Source organism: Ornithorhynchus anatinus, chromosome 18 (genome assembly GCF_004115215.2).
Source record: "Ornithorhynchus anatinus isolate Pmale09 chromosome 18, mOrnAna1.pri.v4, whole genome shotgun sequence".
NCBI lineage: Eukaryota > Metazoa > Chordata > Mammalia > Monotremata > Ornithorhynchidae > Ornithorhynchus > Ornithorhynchus anatinus.
In genome coordinates, this window is record NC_041745.1 from 10,809,460 (window position 1) to 10,831,255 (window position 21,796).

The 21,796-nt window shown below is 47.2% G+C and overlaps 1 protein-coding gene and 1 long non-coding RNA gene across 7 annotated transcripts in view; one reads left to right on the forward strand and one right to left on the reverse strand.

The window, feature by feature from the left end:
- The window catches only part of BCOR (BCL6 corepressor), a 110,258-nt gene extending 105,177 nt beyond the window's left edge, over positions 1-5,081 (forward strand). For 4 of the 6 annotated variants that reach the window (XM_029083093.1, XM_029083092.1, XM_029083095.2 and 1 more), the window contains 4 exons: positions 614-759; positions 2,192-2,269; positions 2,606-2,795; positions 3,890-4,184. In XM_029083093.1, coding sequence (XP_028938926.1) covers positions 614-759; positions 2,192-2,269; positions 2,606-2,795; positions 3,890-4,184 — 709 coding nt within the window. Of the gene's footprint in view, positions 1-613; positions 760-2,191; positions 2,270-2,605; positions 2,796-3,889 lie in introns of all 6 variants that reach the window. The other 2 variants (XM_029083091.2, XM_029083094.2) reach the window with 1 other exon arrangement.
- Positions 5,082-7,453: 2,372 nt separating this feature from the next.
- LOC114805453 overlaps positions 7,454-21,796 on the reverse strand; it is a 106,457-nt gene continuing 92,114 nt past the window's right edge. Inside the window, exon 3 of the long non-coding RNA XR_003753431.1 lies at positions 7,454-7,506. This is a non-coding gene — a long non-coding RNA (uncharacterized LOC114805453). The remainder of the gene's footprint in view (positions 7,507-21,796) is intronic.

Sequence of the window (21,796 nt, forward strand, 5' to 3'; positions counted from 1 at the left end):
TTATCAAAGCCCATTCCTAACCCTTGTCCTCAACTCTTAACCCTAGTGTGAATACATTTTGGGGGGAAAGGGATTGATTTTTTAGATGAACTTCCATTTTTGAAGTTATCAATGAAATGTATGCTGAGCCCTTAGTTATTTTTCAAGGACAATAATATTTTTCGAGAAGCAGCATGGTCTAGTGGGTAGACCACCGGCCTGGGAGTCAGAAAGACCTGGGTTCTAATCCCAGCTCCGCTACTTGTCTGCTATGTGACCTTGGGAAAATCACTTCTGTATGCCTCTGTTAACTCTTCTGGAAAATGGGGATTGAGACTCTGAGCACCATGTGGGACATGGACCGAGTCCCACCTGATTACCTGTATCTACTCCAGTGCTTAGAGGAGAGCTTGGACCGCAGTAAGCGCTTAACAAATACTAATAAAGAAATATAAGGACAAAACTGCCCGTTATTAATTCCAGCTGTGACTTCCTTAGAGGCATTTTGAATTTTTTTTGTGTGTGTGTTACTCTGCAAGTCCCAAGAGGGGAGCAAAATGGCAGTAGCATTTGGGAAGCTTGATGAGCATGCATTGTGTCCTCAAGTTGAATGCCATTAACTTCTCTTTTTCAGGCCTGTCCACGATGCTGTAGAAAATGATCACCTGGAAATTGTCCGCTTACTTCTCTCTTATGGTGCTGATCCAACGCTCGCTACGTACTCAGGTAGAACCATCGTGAAAATGACGCACAGCGAACTCATGGAAATATTCCTAACAGGTGGGTAACCATAACTGCAAGATCCTGATCCAAAATGGTAGACTACGATTATGTGATATTTGCATGTTGGGTGGCGGGATGGGGGCAAATTTTTTTAAGGTTGAAAAGTGTTCTGTGGAAGCTAGGGATAAAACAGACATTTATTGTGGTTCTTTCATCAAAGCCCAGGAATCCACAATAATGTGTCTAGTTGTTGGCTGGAGAATCAGTGTCCAGCTTTTAGGCGGAGGGGAGAGAGTGGGTGCGAGAGAGCAGGGTCCCCGGGAGGAATCTTTGGCCAATCAGGAGGCCCATGTTGGGGACTCAGCCCTGGGTCCTGTCTCTACATCCCTTTCTCCATGAAATCCGTCTGGCTGGCAAGCAAAGGAATCAGAGATCCAGCAGAACACCAAGGTCCAAGCTCCTTGCCATAGAAAGAGAGCCGTTGTCCAGTCTGCTCCCGTCTGGATGATGCAGTTTTAGCACATGCAAAATTTTGCCCTTTTGCTGAAAATAACGCGGCTGGCATCTCAGATTTTCATATAGTGGTTTGTTGTATTTCCTGGCGGGCCTGATCACCTTTATCCCTTGGCCCTGCTGAGGCCCGATCAGCAATAGAGAGTGCCAGCGTTTTGGTGGGGAAAAAGCAGAATCTTGGGTGGTTGCTGGTTTGGTTCCTAAAGGCTTTTGAGCCAATAAATAAGAATAGGAGCAGTTTACGATAGGAGGTCTCAACACACACGCTGAAATCCTTTTCCGTTTACCTCACGTGGAACTTAATGTGGCAGTTGAACACTGACTCCTGATAACAGTTTGAAATGTTTTCATTGTGTTGAGGCGGTGATGATGATGGGAATGGTATTTGTTAAACACCCGCTCTGTGCCAAGCACTGAACTAAGCGCCGGGGTAGATACAAGATAATCAAGTTGGACACAGTCCCTGGCCCATCTTGGGCCTTGCATTCCAAAGGAGAAGGCGAATGTGTATTTAATTCCCATTTTACAGATGAGGAAATTGAGGCACAGAGTAGTTAAGTAACTCCCCCCAAGGCTTGGTTTTGAACCGGAGCCTTTTTCAGCTGGCCTGAAAATTTTCTGTGGGCTTGGAAGAGAAGGCAGGTCAAGATTTTTCCAAGAAATCCCGATTTACTTTTGCAGGTCGAAGTTCAAAAGCTGAGGCTTCAAATTCTGTTAATCTGGTCGTCCATAGGGTGCCGTGGGTCGGTGGGAGGGGTGTCAGGTTTTTATGGTGGGATGAAGATGAAAAGGAAAGGATGTGTGTCCAAGAGGAAGCAGGGAAGAAGACTCCTGTGTTGATCAACCTAGAATGAGAAACGCAGCTAAAGCAGGAAGTGACGAGTGAGCTGGTTGTGATTCGTATGGCAGATGCTCTTCTAAACCAGCCAGCCATTTTGTTCTCATCCGCTTTTCGTTGTTTTTTTCCCTTCTCCAGAATATTTAACTGACCTGCAGGGTCGAAGCGGGGATGACCCTGGCGTCCACTGGGACTTTTACGGCAGCTCTGTGTGCGGTGAGTAAATCAGTCCATCAATCAGTGGCGTTTATTGAGCGCTTACTGCATGCAGACCACCACATTAAGTGCTTGGGAGCATACAGCAGGGTCGGAAGGTGTGGTCCCTGCCCACGGGGAGCTAAAGTTTAGAGAGTATACGGGACCCTTTCATTTCAGCGCCATGCCAACACAGCTTGGGAAATGGCTCTCTCGGATGAGCTTTTGTGTTTTGGCAGAGCAACTTCGGGGAGGAAAAAGCATTCGTTTTAAGCCGCCCTCCTCCTTCGATCGCTCGGTAGAACCTTGGCTTGGTCCTGTCCAGCCGACTGAAGTTGTTTCTGTACTCCTTCCAAGATCCGAAAGATGAATCTGGATTCGACGTGTTGGCCAACCCCCCAGGCCCAGGCGATGACGATGACGGCGATGGCAACGAAGCCGACGTCGATGATGATGATGAAGACGGGTTTAGCGATGTGTTCGAGTTTGAATTTTCAGACGGACCTCTTTTGCCATGTTATAATATCCAAGTGTCTCTCTCTCAGGGGTAAGTTCTGCTATTCCTGGTTGAATAATGCCACTAGTAATGATAATAGTAATTGTGGTATTCGTTGAGTGCTTGCTACGTGCCAAGCTTTTGCCTAAGTGCTGGAGTAGATACACGTTAATCAGGTCGGATACAGTCCCCGTCCTACATTTCTTCTTCCTGTTACTCCCCATTTCCTTAACAGTTGTGAGACTTCAGGAGATGGTATTTTGAAGAGTGGTTTATGGCCCTGGGGAGGGAGATGCCAGGCAGGTTTAAAGAATTTCTTGTTTCCTCAACGTGAATCATGGATAGCTGCGGTATTTGTGGTATTGGAGAGTGTTTGTGGTCTTGGAACAAAGTTGTTATGGTGACAGTTTGGTTATCTGCCCATGGATTATCCTTCTGCAGATTAACGGCCAACGTTTTCATCTCAGCTCACCCCAGTTTACCCCAGTTCCCTGAGCTCTTCGCGCTCACCCCAGCTCACTCCAGCTATTCTAGCTCCTTAAGCTCACTCCAGCTCCCCCAGCTCATCTAGCCTAACCCAGCTCACTCCAGCTCTCCCAGCTCCTTCAGCTCCCTCAGCTCAATCAGCTCACCATAGCTTACTCCAGCTCACCCCAGCTGCTCCACCTACCTCAGCTCACCCCCGCTTATCCCAGTTGTCCTGGCTCATGCCATCGTAGTGTACTCTCCCAAGCTCAGTGATCAGTGATCAGTGGTCTGCCCATAGCAAACATTCAATAAATACGATCGATGGGTTGATTGATTGGCGGGAAGAGCATCCAGTCCCCGACCTCATTTCATCTGTAAAGGATGATGAGGCCATCATCATGAGACGGGTGCGGGGCAGGGGTTCGAAAACTGGTCAGCAGCCACCTGAAGATAAGCACCGAGGCCGGGATCAGCCACAGACCGGTGACTTGGCCATCGCAAACCATCCCCTGGTTTCAGCAGTGGTATAGAGTGAGTGGTACCGGCATGCAGGGTACTGTACTAAGCAGTTGGGCGAGTACACTATGAAAGCACCCGAATGGAAAGTCTAAAAACAGCCGCACGTTTCTCAGCTGACCCCCTCCCTGAATGACCGTTGGTCCCGTCCTCTCCCACAGACCCCGAAACTGGCTTCTCCTGTCAGATGTGGTGAAGAGATTGAAGACGTCGCCCCGGATATTCCGCTGCAACTTCCCCAACGTGGAAGTCGTCACCATCGCGACGGCGGAGTTTTACAAGCAGACCTCCGTGAGTCAGTTGTTCTCTTGCCCTAAGGACCTCGAAGTCTTTAACCCGGAAAGTAAGGAACTGTTGGACTTGGTGGAATTCACGGGCGAGCTCCAGGCTCTACTGGGGTCTTCGATAGAATGGTGGCATCCCGCCGAAGACCTTCTCTCCGAAATCCACTGGTGAAAACGCCCCGTTACTTAATGTACAGCTCAGCGTGATGTTCATCTTTTACTTGATGTATATGTGTTATATTTCGATTTGTTTCTGTAAAGAAAGGACACTATTAAAATATGAAAATAGCTTTCGTTTATATAAGAGAACCGAATTCCAGTCGGAAGGACTCTGGAAGAATTTTTAAAAGAAAACTTTAATCGGTTTTTATGAGAAATTGTTATATAATGTTTCTTTACTTTTAAAATGCACACTCGCTTTGGAATAAGTTTGTTTTTACTTGGAACACTTGTTTTTTGTTTGTGTGTGTGTGTGTGTGTTTTTGTTTTGTTTTGTTTTTTAAACAACCCACACATTGACTTTGTTTCATACAAAGCACTGATGACACAGAACATAATTTTTATAGGCGATGTGATCAAAGTCATGTGACTTGTTTGGGAGACTGAATTTGGTAAGGCACTTCATGATATTATTTTTATGTTTTGTTTACAGAATTACCTGCTTTGGCCAGGTAAATGTTATTGGATATGATCCAATAGTTTGTAAAATAAATTAAAACCATATCCATACACAGCAACTAATTGTATGAACTTTTATATCCTAATTTAAAAGCTGTGAAATTAGTTTTCACACATCAGACCGGATTGTTTATATATGTTTAAACATTTTATGCTCTTATTTAAAGAAGACTTTGAACTATTTTTTCTGTACCTTGTAAAATATTGAAAAACTAACATAATATGTCGAGGTTGCTTGAAAATGTACATAAACTAAAATTTTCTGAATTGTGTGTTTATGTTTGAAATCTGTGTTTTAACTTTGTAAGTAAATTCTTCTGCCTTTGTATTTATATTTTACAAAAATTTTCTTAAAAGGCAATAAAACTGTTGAGAAAACAAGAACATTGAAGAACTTGTGTCCGACGTGTTCCTAAAGCCAACTGAATTTCTTTAGTTTTTTTAGTGATGGTATTTACTGAATGTCCACTGAGGGTAGTACTCTGTATACTAAGCCCTGAGCAAGGTCGGCTATTAACCTGTGGGTGTCGTTTGCATCTGCCAGCTGTACTGTAGTGCTTACGACTGTGCTCTGCATACAGTAAGTGCTCAATAGAAACCCCTGGTTGATTGAATAACAAGGCCCATTCCTTGCCTGTGAGGAGTTTCATCTAGCGGGGGAGGCCAACGAAAATATCCACCAACGGTGGCAGCAGAATTAGTCTTGAGGTTGGTATGCAAATAAATTTATTCTAAGGTCTTGAGGTGACTGGTGAGCTGCTATGGTTTGGGGTCTTGGAAATTAACTGGGGAAGGCTAAAGTTGGTGGGAGGGAATTTCAGTCTGGAGTCTCCCATCCAGAATGACGGGTGAAACTTCGGACCCTTGAGATCCCATCCAGGGGCTGTGTCTAACCTGATTATTTTGTATCTACCCCGGCATTTAGTATGATACCTGGTGCACAGTAAGCATTTAACAACTACCATTAGAAAAAATAATAATATGGGACCCAATACCGCCTTGAAGTATAAGCTGCAATTAAGGGATGAGAGTTTTGGGGCGGAAATAGCAGTGTCTAGAGAAGATCTTAAGGGCTCATGATGAATCCACAAGGGTCTTTGGCTACTAAGAATAGCCTTTCTAATGGGGACAAGGAAGAGTTAGATGTTTCAAGTTCTGACACTTGATTGTAGCAGGATCTTTCAAAGCCTGGAACTTCCTTAGAAAATGAGAGGAGAGAGGGAAATCTGTTCCATTCAATCAGTCATCCAGTGGTATTTTTTGAGCACTTACCATGTGTAGAGCACTGTCCTAAGTGCTTGGGCGAGTAATAATAATAATAATAATTGTGGTATTTGTTAAGCGCTTACTATGTGCAAAGCACTGTTCTAAGCGCTGGGGGATACCAGGTGATCAGGTTGTCTCACGTGGGGCTCTCAGTTTTTTTAATCCCCATTTGACAGATGAGGTAACTGAGGCACAGAGAGGTTAAGTGACTTGCCCAAGGTCACACAGCTGACTAGAGGCAGAGCCGGGATTTGAACCCATGAGAGTAGGATACGACAGAGTTAGAACCCAGGTCCTTCTGACTCCCAAGCCCGTGCTCTATCCACTAGGCCATGCAGTTTTTGTTCTTGAGCGCTTACCAAGTGTAGGCCACTACTAAGCACTTGGGAGAGTACAGTAAAATAGAGTTGTTAAGATCCAGTCCCTGCCCAAAAGGAACTTAGCGTCTACAGTGGAATGCGTACCTTAAATTAAATTACAGAGAGGGGAAATGGTAGGACATAAGCGTATGTACATAAGTGCTGGGAAGCTGGGGTGGGGTGGACTATCAAGTCCAAAACCCCCAGAAAACATTAATTGATTTCTCTTGCCAGTTTCCCCAGTTACAGTTCTGAGTATCCATATTCAGTTTTTGGTATTCCCCTCCCATCTAGACTCTAAGCTCGTTGTGGGCAGGGAACTCTGTGGTTAGGTGCTCTCCCAAGCACTTAGTACTGTAAGCGCTAAATAAATACGATTGATTGATTGTGTGGGTGGGACAGGGATGGGACAGGGACCAGTCTGAAACTGTTTTGTTTTTTTATGGTATATGTAAAGCGCTTACTAGTGTCAAACACTTTTCTAAGTGCTGGCGTAGTTAGATTGGACACAATCCCTATCCTGCATGGGGATCACAGTGTAAGTAGGAGGGAGAACAGGAGAACTGAGCCACAGAGAAGTAACGTGACTTGCCCAAGGTCATCCAGCAGGCAGTTGTCAAAGTCAGGATTAGAACCCAGTTCTTCTGATTCCCAGGCCCATGCACTTTCCACTAGGCCATGCTGCTTCTCCAGTGTCCTTGCACTTACCCCAGAGCTTAGCACTTAGGCACTCTACAGCCCCCTTAGTATTCATATACGATGTCCGCTTATTCCGTACTCCCTAAGCGCCTAACACAGTGCACTGCACCAAGTGGGCACTCAATCAATGCTACCTCTACTATTCTACTACTACTGATGTGCTTGGCCCAGAGTAAGTGCTTAATGAATACCATTACCACTAATGAAATTCTGTCAGTGTTCAAGCATAATGTCCGCCTCTCAGCCCCAGTGATCACTTTTGGACTCTTCACTGATCATATTTATTGAGCGCTTACCATGGGCCGTACTAAGTCCATGGGAGAGTATAGGGCAACAGAGGTAGTAGCCACATTTCCAGGCCACAGTGAGCTTCTAGGCTAGATCCATTTAGTGGGCAGAGCACAGGGAGGAAAAAAAAAGGCAGATTTGTCGACTTTACCTCTTATAAGCAGCTCTGGTCCAAGATTTGATAGATGGGGTTGAAGTTTCTGCCTAAGTGAGAATGAAGATTTTGGAATAATTGTGGAATACATTTATCCAAGCAACCTCCAATTGACTTATATTTTACATTTTACCTTCATACCATTTTCACTTCCATTTACCTCAATTGCACATCCAACAACACGTATTTAAAAGAAGCTAAAGGAACAGAACAAATCCAGTCTATTTATTCTAAGAAATGTTCTGCTTACTGCTGAGCAGTGAAATTTTTTTCCTGCTTAAATACTGTATTGATGAAGAGATGGATGTTGTTTTTCAAAGCCAGAACCTAGAGCAAAATGGCCTAATGGAAAGAGCCTGGGCCTGGGAGTCAGAAAACCTGGGTTCCAATCCCAGTTCCACCACTTGTCTGCTTTGTGAGACCTTGGGCAACTCACTTCACTTCTCTGAGCCTCAGTTTCCTCATCTGTAAAATGGAGATTTAGTGTCTGTTCTCCCTCCTACAGGGATTATTTCCAACCTGATTATTTTGTTTCTACCACAGTGTTTAACTTCGGAGGTGCTAAGGAGGTGCTTAACAATTATTAATCCACCTTCAAAGCATTATTAAGGTCACATCTTTTCCAAGAGGCCTTTTCTGATTAAGCCCTCTTTTTCCTGACTCCTCCCTTCTGCATCATCTATGCGCTTGGATCTGTGACCTTTGGACATTGAATGTTTGCCCCATCCCCAGCCCCACCGTACTTATGTACATATCTTTAAATTATATATTGTCCTGTCTTATGTTGTGGAGTCATCTCCGACCCATAGCGACGCCATGGACACATCTCTCCCAGAACGCCCCAGCTGCATCTGCAATCGTTCTGGGAGTGTATCCTGAGAGTTTTCTTGGTAAAAATACAGAAGTGGTTTACCATTGCCCTCTTCCTTGCAGTAATAATAATGTTGCTATTTGTTAAGCGCTTACTATGTGCAGAGCACTGTTTTAAACGCTGGGGCAGATACAGGGAAATCAGTTTGTCCCACGTGAGGCTCACAGATAATCCCCATTTTACAGATGAGGTAACTGAGGCACAGAGAAGTTAAGTGACTTGCCCACAGTCACACAGCTGACAAGTGGCAGAGCCGGGAGTCAAACCCATGACCTCTGATTCCGAAGCCCACGCTCTTTTCACTGAGCCACACTGCTTCTCCGAGACTCTGCCCTCGACTCTCTCCCGTGCCGCTGCTGCCCAGCACGGGTGACTTTTGACTTGTAGCAGATTGCCTTCTACTTGCTAGCCACTGCCCAAGCCAGGAATGGAATGGATATGCCTCTGCTTGACTCTCCCTCCTATAGTCGAGACTGGTAGAGTACTGGAAACTCTCCAGGTGCGACCCAGATTTATTATAAATTACTTATTTATTCATATTGTCCATCTCCCCCTCTAGACTGTAAGCTCGTTAAGGGCAGGGAACGTGTCTTCCAATGCTGTTGTATTACACTCTCCTGAGCGCTTAGTACAGTGCTCTCCACATGGTAAGCACTCAATAAATACCATTATTATTTTTTTTATTTCCCCCTGCAAATATAAAGCTACGTTTCTTAAGCTAAGGGAACTCTTAAAAACTAATTTTCTTTTACAGCCAGATCATTTTTGGTGTCGGTTGTAAACACCTGAAGGCATCGGCGAGATGCATGGCTCTGAAATGAAATGCCATAATATGCTGCGGGCATACAAACACAAAGGACTTCCAAATCTCCAAGTGGCACCTGAAAATAACCTGCTCAGAGGAACTACTAAAGCAGCAGCATGGCCTAGTAGATAGATCCCGGGCCTGGGAGTCAGAAGGACCTGGGTTCTAATCCCAACTCTGCCATTTGTAGGCTGTGTGATCTACAAATCTGTGATTTGTAGGCAAGTCACGTCGCTTCTCAGAGCCTCAGTTCCCTCATCTGTAAAATGGGGATTGAGACAGTGAGCTCCACTTGGAACATGGTCTATGCCCAACCTGATTAGCTTGTATCTACCCCTGTGCTTAGGACAGTGCCTAGCACATAGTAAGTGGTTAACAAATACCTTAAAGGGAAAAAAAAGGAATCATTTAATAGACTCCCTACATTCCAAGATAATCTCTCCTCTCACCACTAACTTTTATGGCAACTGGCCAATACACAGAAAGGGTTAAAACATCTGTTAACTTGGTGCTCCTCTCCACTCTCCCAACTCCTTTCCTGGAAACAGGATTGGAAATCCCAGCGGAAACGGTAAGCGGAAGTCCCTGGAACGCCCCAAAATTGCCACTTGCCTAACAAACAGTCAGGGTTTAGGTTTTTTAGTTTTCTCCTTCAATAACTCCTCCCCCCTCGGGGTGAATATAATGACTGCTGACATGGCTAATTAATTTAATAAATTTCAACTTGAGTGCTTACATCAAATACCTGCAGGCACCCAGACGGATCTTGGTCAGTTGATCGGAATTCCCCTTTTCATTAAAGAGACTAGAGTTTTCTTGAGGTGAACACAGGACACCCTCTCCCCCGCTTGGGGCTGAGCTTCGGGAAGACACAGCAGGAGTGTAAGACAGGAATTTGGGTTCTGATACTGGATATGCCATTGCTGCAGTCTCCTTGGTTTATTTATTGGGATCTCTCTAGTCATAAATAGTGCTCTGTTTGCCTCCTGTTACAGTCTAAGCTCCTTGTGGGCAGGGAGAGACAAAAACGAGACCCAGTGAGTAGGTTATTGAGAGGAATGAAACCTACCAACCAGGGTGGAGTGGAAAAGGAGTACTTCTAACCTCCCAGACTAAGCCCCTCTTTTCCTCAGCTCCCCCTCCCTCCCCATCAACCCGACTTGCTCCCTTTGCTCTATCCCACCGCCCCACAGTACTTGTGTGTATATATATATCTATAACTCCATAATTAATGCCTTTTACTTGTTTTGATATGTATACAGCTATAATTCTATTTATTTCTATTGACGCTATTGATGCCTGTTTGCATGTTGATGCCTGTCTCCCCCTTTCTAGACTGTAAGCCCATTGTGGGCAAGAATTGTCTCTATTGCTGAATGGCATTTTCCAAGCGCTTAGTACAGTGCTCTGCACACAGTAAGCGCTCAGTAAACCCGACTGACTGAATGAATGACTATTTACACCCTCCCTAGCATTCATGTCTGCTCGACTTATTTGTTTTGACAGTGTTGTAAATATGTTCTGTTTGTCTCACCCATCATTGTGCCAGCTCCTTGTGAGAAGGGAACATGCCACTTTGCTATTTTGTACTCCCTAAGCGCCTTGCACAGGGCACTCAATTCACGCTACTTCTATTACTATAGTAATAATAATAATAATGTTGGCATTCGTTAAGCGCTCACTATGTGCCGAGCACTGTTTTAAGCACTGGGGTAGACACAAGGTGATCAGGTTGTCCCACGGGGGGCTCACAGTCTTCATCCCCATTTTACAGATGAGGTAACTGGGGCACCGAGAAGTGAAGTGACTTGCCGACGTCACACAGCTGACAAGTGGCGGAGCTGGGATTAGAGCCCATGACCTCTGACTCCTAAACCCGGGCTCTTTCTACTGAGCCACTCGTACAACTACTACTGCTATTACTGTTATCAGTACTACTCTTATTATCACTACTGCTACTAGTATTACTACTCCTACGGCTACTAGCAGCACGGCCTAAGTGGATAGAGCAACGGTCTGGGAGTCAGAAGGACCTGGGTTCCAATCCCGGCTCTGCCGTTTGTCTACTGTGTGACCTTGGGTGAGTCACTTCACTTCTCTGGGCCTCGGTTCCCTCATCTGGAAAATGGGGATTGAGACGGTGAGCCCCGTGTGGGACGGGGACCGGGTCCGACCTTATTTCCTTGGATCTACCCCAGAGTTTAGAACAGTGCTTGACACATAGTAAGCGCTTAACAAACACCATTATTGTCACTATTACTAGTGGGACAACCTGATGCCCTTGAATCAACCCCAGCACTTAGAACAATGCTTTGCACATAGTAAGCACTTAACAAATGCCATCGTTATTATTATTAATGCTGCTATTACTACTATTGCTAATAGTAGTGCTACTATTACTAGTCAGTCAGTTAATCGTATTTACTGAGCACTTACTGTGTGCAGAGCACTGTACTAAGAGCTTAGGAGAGTACAATATAACAATAAGCGGACACATTTCCTACCCTCAGTGAGCTTACAGCCTAGAGAGGGCGACTATTATTACTAGTAGTAATTTTTTTTATGGTATTTGTTAACAAACACCACACTTATTATCCCGGAAGTCGGAAAAGATGGAAGATTTTCGGCTCCTTCCATTACCCACATCAGACGATTCACCCTCTCCTCCAAACAGCTCCCGCCACCCAACTCAGCGGTGCCTCTCGGGGACCTTAACCTTCCCCATCCAATGTGCTTTTGCTTGTCAACAGCTGTGAATGTTTCTTTACTTCTCTGCAGCTGCATTTTTTTCCTTCCACCCTCAAGCTGACCTCCCACTGGGTCCCTTTTTTCGTTCCCCCACCCCCCTACCCCCACTCCCGGTTCTGCTTAGCACGCTGATATTTTGCCTCTCCTGCTGTCATACATTTGATAAAATGAAATCATTTGAATGGAAGAAACTGAAACGTGGCTATGTGGGCAAATACTTTTCCCTGGGTTTTTTTCCAACCTTTTTCCTGAGACCCACAGTACCTTCCTCCGGTAGAACAAAATTAGCCAGTGGAACAGCTCTAGTTTTCTTGCAGGGGGGAGGTTAAAAAAAAAAAAGAAAAAATAAGTCCTTGACCGCTCCAAACATACTGTAACTCTTAGGTCCGGATAATTTTGCTGCCTGGTCTCAACGCCATAAAAATGTAGTGCAAAGTGTCAGGGACTATGGAAAAAACTAGAAGGGGGAGTCTTCCTCCCCAGTACGTTATAAGAGCTTTGTGAAGCTGTCTTTCCACTGAGCTGGCTTATCTTCTTTTCTAAAAGAAAACTGAACAGATTATTATTTCTTACTAGCCTGCTACAGAATAGCTTTAAGAATATTGTCAGATCAGTTGAAAATATGAACGCTCTCTCTCCTTTCTCACAGAAAAGAGGTCGGATAAGCCAAGATCAATCTAAAGTCTCCTCACCCCTAATGGAAAGCGGATTTCTACATTTTGGAACCCAAATTCTTGGTAGAGAAAGTAGCCTGAATCACAGAGATTATAATCCAGAAGTTTTCATTTTTTTCTTCAGTAGGTGAAAAATACAATTGCAGAGAGAGGGGGGAAGCTGTTTTCATCTTTAAATAGCACTTTGGGGGGCATCTATAGAAAACGAACTCATAAAAAACAAATTAATCATACTCAGTTTGCATTTCACACTTCTGGTTGTCTTTTAGGGTATGAATGTGTGTTTTGTTTCATTTTGACTCGAGCACTAAGAATGTCCTTCTCTGTAAACTAAAACAGTGATGGATTTTTACAAAGCACTGGTTTTCCACTCCATAGTGAGCAAAAGAATGATTTAAAACCGTTTTACTACTGGTGCTAGTTTACAGCTGCAATTATTGGTTCAAAACTTGATCTTACTTTAGAAGTTAACTCTTCTCGCTAGGCACTCCCCGCCTCTCTCCCTTTCCCCTTCCCGGCATCATGATTCTGTCTGCTGATTAATAATGTTGGTATTTGTTAAGCGCTTACTATGTGCACAGCACTGTTCTAAGCACTGGGGTAGATACAGGGTAATCAGGGGGTCCCACATGAGGCTCACGGTTAATCCTCATTTTACAGATGAGGTAACTGAGGCAAAGAGAAGTTAAGTGATTTGCCCACAGTCACCCAGCTGACAAGTGGCAGAGCAGGGATTTGAACCCATGGCCTCTGACTCCCAAGCCCGGGCTCTTTCCACTGAGCCATGCTGCTTCTCTGCAAAACAACTGCTGATTGTTTTCCAGGATTCGGGATAACTGGTACAGATCCTGGATTATGCCTAGGTGGCACCATTTATTTACCCTAGTGGAAAATAAACAAGTCCATGGACTTTTAGCAGTTCCAACTCCGAGGAAAGGGGGTGACTACCAGTCTCTCAGGGATGAAGTGGGGTAGACAAAAGGTAAGCTGATTTGGACAGTCCCTGCTTTACAAGGCGTTCACAGTGTTGCTTTTCAGAAATCCCCCCGGGCACCTGTCCAGTTCATTAAAGAGAGGGACTTTACTTATGAAGTTGGTCTTCGTTAAGTGCTTGCTATGTGTCAAGCAGTGTGCTAAACTCTGGGGTAGAACCAAGGTAATTGGGTTGGACATAGTCCCTGTCCCATATGGGGCTCACAGTTTTCAACCCCATTTCACACATGAGGGAACTGAGGCCCAGAGAACTGAAGTGACTTGTCCAAGGTCACACAGCAGACAAGTGGCAGAGCTGGGATGAGAACCCAGGTCCTTCTGACTCCCAGGCCTATGTTCTACCATTCATTCATTCATTCATTCAATAGTATTTATTGAGCGCTTACTATGTGCAGAGCACTGTACTAAGCTCTTGGAATGTACAATTCGGCAACAGATAGAGACAATCCCTGCCCATTGATGGGCAGGCCACGCTGCTTCTCTTTATTAAACTGACCTGAGGGTTAGAACACCCAGCTCGCTGCCCTGCCAAGTTTGAGGTGGCTTTGCCACCTCTAAGGCTCCCTTGGGGCACCTGTCTTAAGCTTTGGGAAGCAGTGTGGTCTAGCGGAAAGAGCACGGGCCTGGGAGTCAGAGAACCTGGGTTCTAATCCTGGCTCTGCCACTTGTCTGCTATGTGACCTTAGGCAAGACACATCTTCGCTGCCCCTCAGTTTCTTCATCTGCAAAATGGGGATTCAAGCCCCGTTCTCCCTCCCTCTTAGACGCCGAGCCCCAGGCGGGACAGGGACTGTAGCCAACCTGATTAGCCTGGAGCTAACACAGTGCTTGGCACACAGTAAGTATACCACAATTATTCTTTAGAACACATTTCTACAATCCTCAACCAAACCCAACTTTCCCTGGTTCAAAATAAACCATCATTTTGATGAGTCTAGGATTTGGGGGGCAAAAATCAAAGAATGCCCCATTACAGTACCCGTTCAAACTCCATGGAACTGGCAGGGAAAGGTTCCCTGATTCAGGTGAGGATTGGAACTCTGGGAAATGAATTCATTCAGTCCTATTTATTGAGGTCTAACTGTGTGCAGAGCACTGTAGTAAACTCTTGGAGAATACAATAATAAACAGATACGGTCGCTGCCCACAAGGAGTTCACGAGTCTAGAGGGGGAGACATAACAGACCATAGAAATAAATAAATTACACATACGTTCATAAGTGCTGTCAGGCTGGGGGGGGGGAATAATAATAATAGTAATGGCATTTATTTTAAGTGTTTACTGTGTGCCAGGCACTGTACTAAGCGCAGGGGAGGAGATAAGCAAATCGGGTTGGACACCATCCCTGCCCCACGTGGGGCTCACAGTCTCAATCCCCATTTTACAGATGAGTTCTCGGAGGCACAGAGAAGTGAAGTGATTTGACCAGGGTCATACAGCAGACACAAAGCGGAGTCGGGATGAAAACCCATGACCTTCTGACTCCCAGGTCTGTGCTCTATCCACTACACTGTGCTGCAAGGGACTAAGTCAGGATGACGCAGTTGGGAGTGAGAAAAGAGGAAAGGAGGGCTTAGTCGGGAAGGCCTCTTGGAGGAGAAGCGCCTTCAATAAGGCTCTGAAGGGGATCCTGGGGGAGAGTCAATGTCCGTCGGATTTGAGGAGGGAGGGCCTGCCGCTGTCCTTACAGGAGTGACCATAATAGCTAGGTCTCCGATGCAGAGACCCCCATTTCAATCCCTCCCCACCCGCCCATCACCCCGGCCATCTTCTGCAGGTGTGGCCGCTGGCGGCAATCAGGAAAACCAGACCCCCCTTTTCACAACCGGAAGTCTCATGCAGGCTTACGTGTTCTACACCTGGTTTGCAACCTAACGACGTGCTCCGGAACATTTTACTGAAACCTGCAGAACCTAGAGTAGGGGTAAGTGACCTTTTGGCAGCAGAAAGATCAAACAAAACATATTCCAAAGGCTCGATTAATAATAACGATGACAATGAAGTTCTTACTCTGTGCCGAGCACTGTGCTAAACGCTTGGGTAGACAAAAGATAACCAGTCTGGGCACAGTCCCTGTCCTACAGGGGGTTCACAGTCTTAGATATAGTAAGTGCTTAATAAGTACCACGATTATTTTTATTAGTAAGAGGGAGGAAGAAAAAAACATTTTACCCTTATTTTGCAGATGAGGAAACTGAGAGCCAGCAAGCAAGCGGCAGAGTCGAGTCTAGAGTGCAGGACTCTTAACTCCCAGGCTTGCTCTTCCCACTGGGTGAGGCAATCAACCCTCCCTCCCCCCAGTTTGATGATTTCATTACCTCACCCGGCACCCTGAGCCATGTGATGATGTCACTAAGCAGGTCAACTACTTAGTAGAGTGCTCTGCAAGAAGGACCTGGGTTCTAATCTTTGTTGCTGAATTGTACTTTCCAAGTGCTTAGTACAGTACTCTGCACAGAGTAAGCGCTCAATAAATACGATTGAATGAATGAATGAATGAATAATCCCACCTCCGCCACTTGTCCGCTGTGTGACCTTGGGCAACTCACTTCAATTCTCCCTGCCTCCGTGACCTAATCTGTAAAATGGGGATCGAGACTGTGAGCTCCATGTGGGACAGGGCCTGTGTCCAACTGGATTTGCTTGTATCCACCCCAGTGCTTAGTACAGTCCCTGGCACACAGTAAGCACTTAACAAATACCATTGTTATTATTATTCTAAGAAGCGAAACCTGGCAGCAGGATTCGAGGCAGAGGTTAGCTGGAAGTCTAAAATAAAACCTCAGGACATAAAGGGGTCCGGTGCCTTAGCAGAACCGGGCAGGGGGTGGGCCAGCTGAAAATCAGATTGTCTGCTACCCAACATGCAAATGGCCACCCTTACCATTCCACTCTGGGAAATCAGGCCTCAAACACTTCTTGCAATGATTTATGCCTAAGGAATATACAAGCCTTCAGTGACTGGCTCCATGCTATGAAGCCTGGTCTCTAAGCGCCTTTAGTAGGGCGAGGATCGTGTCTACCAAACTCTGTTGTACTCTCCCAAGCACTTAGTACAGAGCTCTGCATCCAGTAAGTGCTCATTAAGCACCACTGACTGATTGGTCAAAAACACAACTTTAGCAAATCAGAGTTTCGAGCTTCCATACCTGGCCTGAAAGGACCTCGGTTTTCTCTTGCTGCCATTTTCCAGTAATTGCTCCGGACCTCAAACTCAACAATGCTTGACATAAAAATAGCCCTTTTAAGAGAAAGTAGGCAGTGCTAAATCAATCAATCAAGGGCATTTTGAGCAATTATCGTGTACTGAGCCCTGTACTAAGCCCTTGGGGGGAAGACAATAAAGTAGACAGGATTCTTGCCCTCGAGGGGCTTAACAAATAAATTATGGGGAGGGGAGGCAACTGAGAATAAAGAATGTGGTAATAATAATAATGATAATAATTGTGGTAAGTGCCAGGCACCGTGCTAAGCGCTGGGTGGAAATAAGCAAATTGGGTTGGACACAGTCCCTGTCCCAAAAAGGGCTCACAGTCTCAATCCCCATTTTACAGTTGAGGAGACTGAAGCTCAGAGAAGTGAAGTGATTTGCCCAAGATCACATAGAAGAGAAGTGGCAGAGCTGGAATTAGAACCCATGACCTTATGACTCCCAGGCCCATGCTCTAGCCACTGCACTATGTTTGGGGGCCGGCTTGAGTGGCCAAGCGCTTAGTGGGTGAGGTCTCCTGTACACAAATGATGCAGAAGGGAAGGAAGATAGGTTGGGAGATGAAAGGTTAATAAGGGAAGGCTTCTGGGAGGAGATGTGGTTTTACTTTGAGGATGGAGAAGATGGGACTGTCAGATGGGACGGGGAGAGAATCCCAGGCAGGAAGGAGGACGTGAAGAACAATTTGACAGCAAGAGAGTCCAGAGCACTTATGTACATATCCACAATATATTTATTCATATTCACATCTGTCTCTGGCTCAAGATCGTAAGCTCACTGTGGGCAGGGAACATGTCTACCGACTCATATTGTGACTCTCCCAAGCGCTTGGTAGAGTGCTGTGCACAGGGTAAGTGCTCAATAAACGTGATTGATTGAGAGCTGAGACGGAGACACAGTGAGTGGGCTGGCATTAGAGGAGCCAAGTGTGCGGGCTGGGTTGTGGCGGGAGAGAAGCGACGACAGGTAGGAGGGAGAGAGCTGAACTTGGATACTTCTGGGTCTCCGGTGAAGAGTTCTGGTTTGTTCCCAAAATGGACGGGCATCACTGGAGGCTTTAGTGGACTAGTAATTTTTTCCTGTTTTTTCCCTCTCTCCTTCCCTCTTTCGCTTCTTCCTTCACTTCGTGGGTCTGAAGTTTCTGAAAGATCCTTCCACCCAGGTATGGACTAGAATTTCACCACTAAATAGATTTTCCTTTTGTTGTCACATTAATTTGCAACTCATTAATAGTGACAGAAGTGAGGTACTGCGCTGATGCCTATTTGCATATTCATGAGTAACTTATTATTAAACAAATAAGATTTTCCTATCTTCGGAAGCACCCAAAGTAATGCTACACAGTACATTACACTAGCCTCGATGCTTTATTCTCTCTTTAATATGTTAATAGATGCAGTTGATTTCTTTAAGTAAATATGCATCTATAAAACAACACGCAATTTAAAGGAAAAAAAATCGAATCATTTAAATAATAATCCATTAGCCAAAGTTGGCAATAATTTAAGAGGAATGGCCCATTAATATAAATGCGTAAGAATCGATTTAGGAATTTTAACTCAGTTGCAAGGCTGCGACCCCACAGAACCCCCTTCGAGTCGAAAAAAGTCAGCGCTTAGAAGAGTGCTGGGCACATAGCGAGCGCTTAAGAAAGACCATCGTTATAATTATGAAATGAGCCCTTTCTTCAGACAAGTCCCATACGCTCCGACCCCCCCCCACCCAAAAAGATCCTTTCGGGGAGGAGGGGGGCCCCCCGGATTTAGCCAAGAATAGGGCAAAGGGGGGCTCCCCGGTTTTAGCAAGGAATTGGGGAAAAATAGGGTCCCCGGTTTGAGCAAGAAATAGGGGAGAAATAGGGAGGGTCCCCGATTTTAGCAAGGGATGGGGGGAAGGGGGCTCCCCGGTTTCAGCAAGGGATGGGGGAAGAGGGGCTCCCGGTGTCACAGGGAGAAGAAGGGGGGTCCCCCGGTTTCGGCAAGGGGCTCCTCGGCTCTAGCAAAGAACTGGGGAAAGGGAGCTCCCGGTTGCAGCAGGGAGAAGGGGGGTTCCCCGGTTTTAGCAAGAAATCGGGGGGAAAAGGGGCTCCCCGGTTCTAGCAGAGAATTGGGGAAAGGGAGGGTCCCCGGTTTTAGCAAGGGGAAAAAAGGGACTCCCCGGTTTCAGCAAGGGATGGGGGAATGGGGGCTCCCGGTTTCAGAGGGAGAAGGGAGGGTTCCCCGGTTTCAGCAAGGGGCTCCCCGGTTCTAGCAAAGAGTTGGAGAAAGGGAGGTTCCCCGGTTTTAAAAAGGGATGGGGGAACGGTGGTTCCCGGGGTCACAGGGAGAAGGGGGGGGGGGTTCCCCGGTTTTAGCAAGAAATCGGTGGGAAAAGGGGCTCCCCTTTCTAGCAAAGAATTGGGGAAAGGAAGGCTCCCCGGTTTTAGCAAGGGGAAAAAAGGGGCTCCCCATTTTAGCAGGGAATGGGGAAAAGGGGGGTCCCGGTGTCAGCTAGGATCAGGGGGCGGTTGGGCGCCGTTGGAGAGGGGGGATGGGGGAGGTCCCGGTCGCGCTGCCCCCGGTGACCCACGGGGACACAAGTGCATTTGTGTTGAGCCGTGGCCGGGGATTAAAGTGCCATACGGTGCGAGCCGGGGAGGAGCAGGGTGACAACCAACTGGCCCGAAGGACAAAGCTCAGATTGTTTCAGCCTCCACCATTATGCACCGCTCCGCCCCCCAAAATCCTTTCGCAAAAACCCGCCGAGGCGCCGGTGCCTTGAAGCCTCGGGCTTGTCCTGCCCAAGGTGGGCTTCCCGATCCCATTCGCCCTCCCCCACCCCCGCACTCCATCTTTTCCACGGGCACTTTGGCTCTTCTCCCTCTCCAAAGAGCTTCCCTCGACCCCCTCGCTTTTGTAATCCTCTCGCCCGTGGAGCTCCTAGGGAGGGGAGGAAGAAAGGAGGGGCTTGGGGCAGATTGGGGGTGGGGGGGTTGGCTCCCACACGTTGTCAAATACGCATCGCCCCAAAATAGAGCCGGGCCGTTTTCGCGCTCTGCAGGGTTGTCCCAACGCGGGGCGGGGGAAAGGGCGGGGGGTCCCGGCCCCGATCGAGGGGTGTGCCCCCCACTCCGACCACCCTTGCCAGGAGGACCCGGGTCGTTTTCTGTGGGTGCCCCGGAGCCGGTCCCGGGCGTCTGCCCGCTGGCGGAAGGGCCGCGACGACCTCATTGGGCCTTGGCCTCTGGGTCGGCTAATAAATAATTAACAATAATGATGGTGATCGTTAAGCGCTCACTCTGTGCCAAGCGCCGTTCTAAACTCTGGGGTAGATACAGGATCAGCAGGTTGTCCCTCGTGGGGCTCGCTCTTTTAATCCCCATTTTGCGGATGAGGTCACTGAGGCCCAGAGACGTTAAGTGACTTGCCCAGGGTCACACAACAGACAAGTGGGGGAGCAGGGATTAGAACCCACGACCTCTGACTCCCAAACGCGGGCTCTTTCCCCCGAGCCACCCTGCCTAATCTGCCGAGACCCCTCTGCCCCCCCAAGTTTGGTTTGGGTTTTTTCTTTTTATGAGGGGGTTCTCTCTCCTCCCATCCAAAGGTGGAATTTGGGGCCTGGGGGTGGAGGCGCCTCCCCCTCACCCGCTCCCCAGGTGGGCAGGTGGCAGAGCGGGAAAGGGAGTGGAGGTCCAGCCCAGTCTGATTTCCCTTAGGTTTACGACCTATAAATAAACCTTCCCCTTGGACGGATCTCACGGCCTCCAAGGGCGGGCGCCCGGACCCGTGGGTCGGTGGGTCACTGGATGGGTGGGTTTATGATCTCCGGACGGGGCAGGAGGGCCCCGTGAGCCCCCGGGCTGTTGTGGGCCAGGGTCGTTGCTCCCACGTGGCCTTGGTGGGGCCAGAGGACCCGGGTTCTAATTCCGGCCCCGCCACTTGTTCGCCGTGTGACCCCGGGCAAGTCACTTCACTTCTCTGGGCCTCCGGTTCCCTCGTCTGGAAAAGGGGGTTAAGACAGGGAGCCCCACGTGGACCGTGGACCGTGTCCAATCCGATTAGAGAAGCAGCGTGGCTTAGCGGAAAGAGCCCGGTCACGGGAGTCAGAGGTTGTGGGTTCTACACTCGGCTCCGCCACTTGTCAGCTGTGTGACTCTGGGCAAGTCACTTAACTTCTCTGGGCCTCAGTTACCTCATCAGTAAAGTGGAGATTAAGACCGTGAGCCCCACTTTTGACAACTTGATTACTCTGTATCTACCCCAGTGCTTAGAACAGTGCTTGGCACAGAGTAAGCGCTTAACAAATGCCAACATCATTACTATTATCTTGTATTTACCCCAATGCTTAGTACGGTATCAATCCCAGTACCTGCATCTAGGAAGTGCTTAACAAATACAGTGAGACAATCGCATAAATACCATTATTCAAACAAAGTCACAAAAAAGCATGGCATGGAGGTTACAGATGCCAGTTCTGGGTAGATGGGGTAGGATACCTGGTCTCCCAAGGTCATGCAAGGGGCATTCAATTCTCAGCTTGCTCATTCATTCATTCAATAGTATTTATTGAGCGCTTACTACGTGCAGAGCATTGTACTAAGCACTTGGAATGTACACTTCGGCAACAGATAGGCAATTCCTGCCCAGTAACGGGCTCACAGTCTAAACGGGGGAACTGTTTAAACCTCAGCTTGTGCCAGGGTTGGAATGAAATACGACCCCCCGACCTTAGGTGGGAGGATGTCAAGGGTGGGGATGAGTCTGAGCTCCCCAATCAGCCATGAAGAGCAGCGGGGCCCATGGGGATGGGGGCAAATGGCCTGGGAGCAAGCATGCCCCCCCCCCCTCACATTTCATGGGTTCTAATCCCTGCTCTGCCACTTGTCTGCTGTGTGACCTTGGGGAAGTCATTTCACTTCTCTGGACCTCAGTTCCCCCATCTGGAAGAGGATGAATTGAGACTGTGAGCCCCACACGTGACAGGGAATGTGTCCAACCCAATTTGCTTGTACCCGGCCCAGCGTTTAGATCAGTGCCTGGCACATAATAAGCGCTT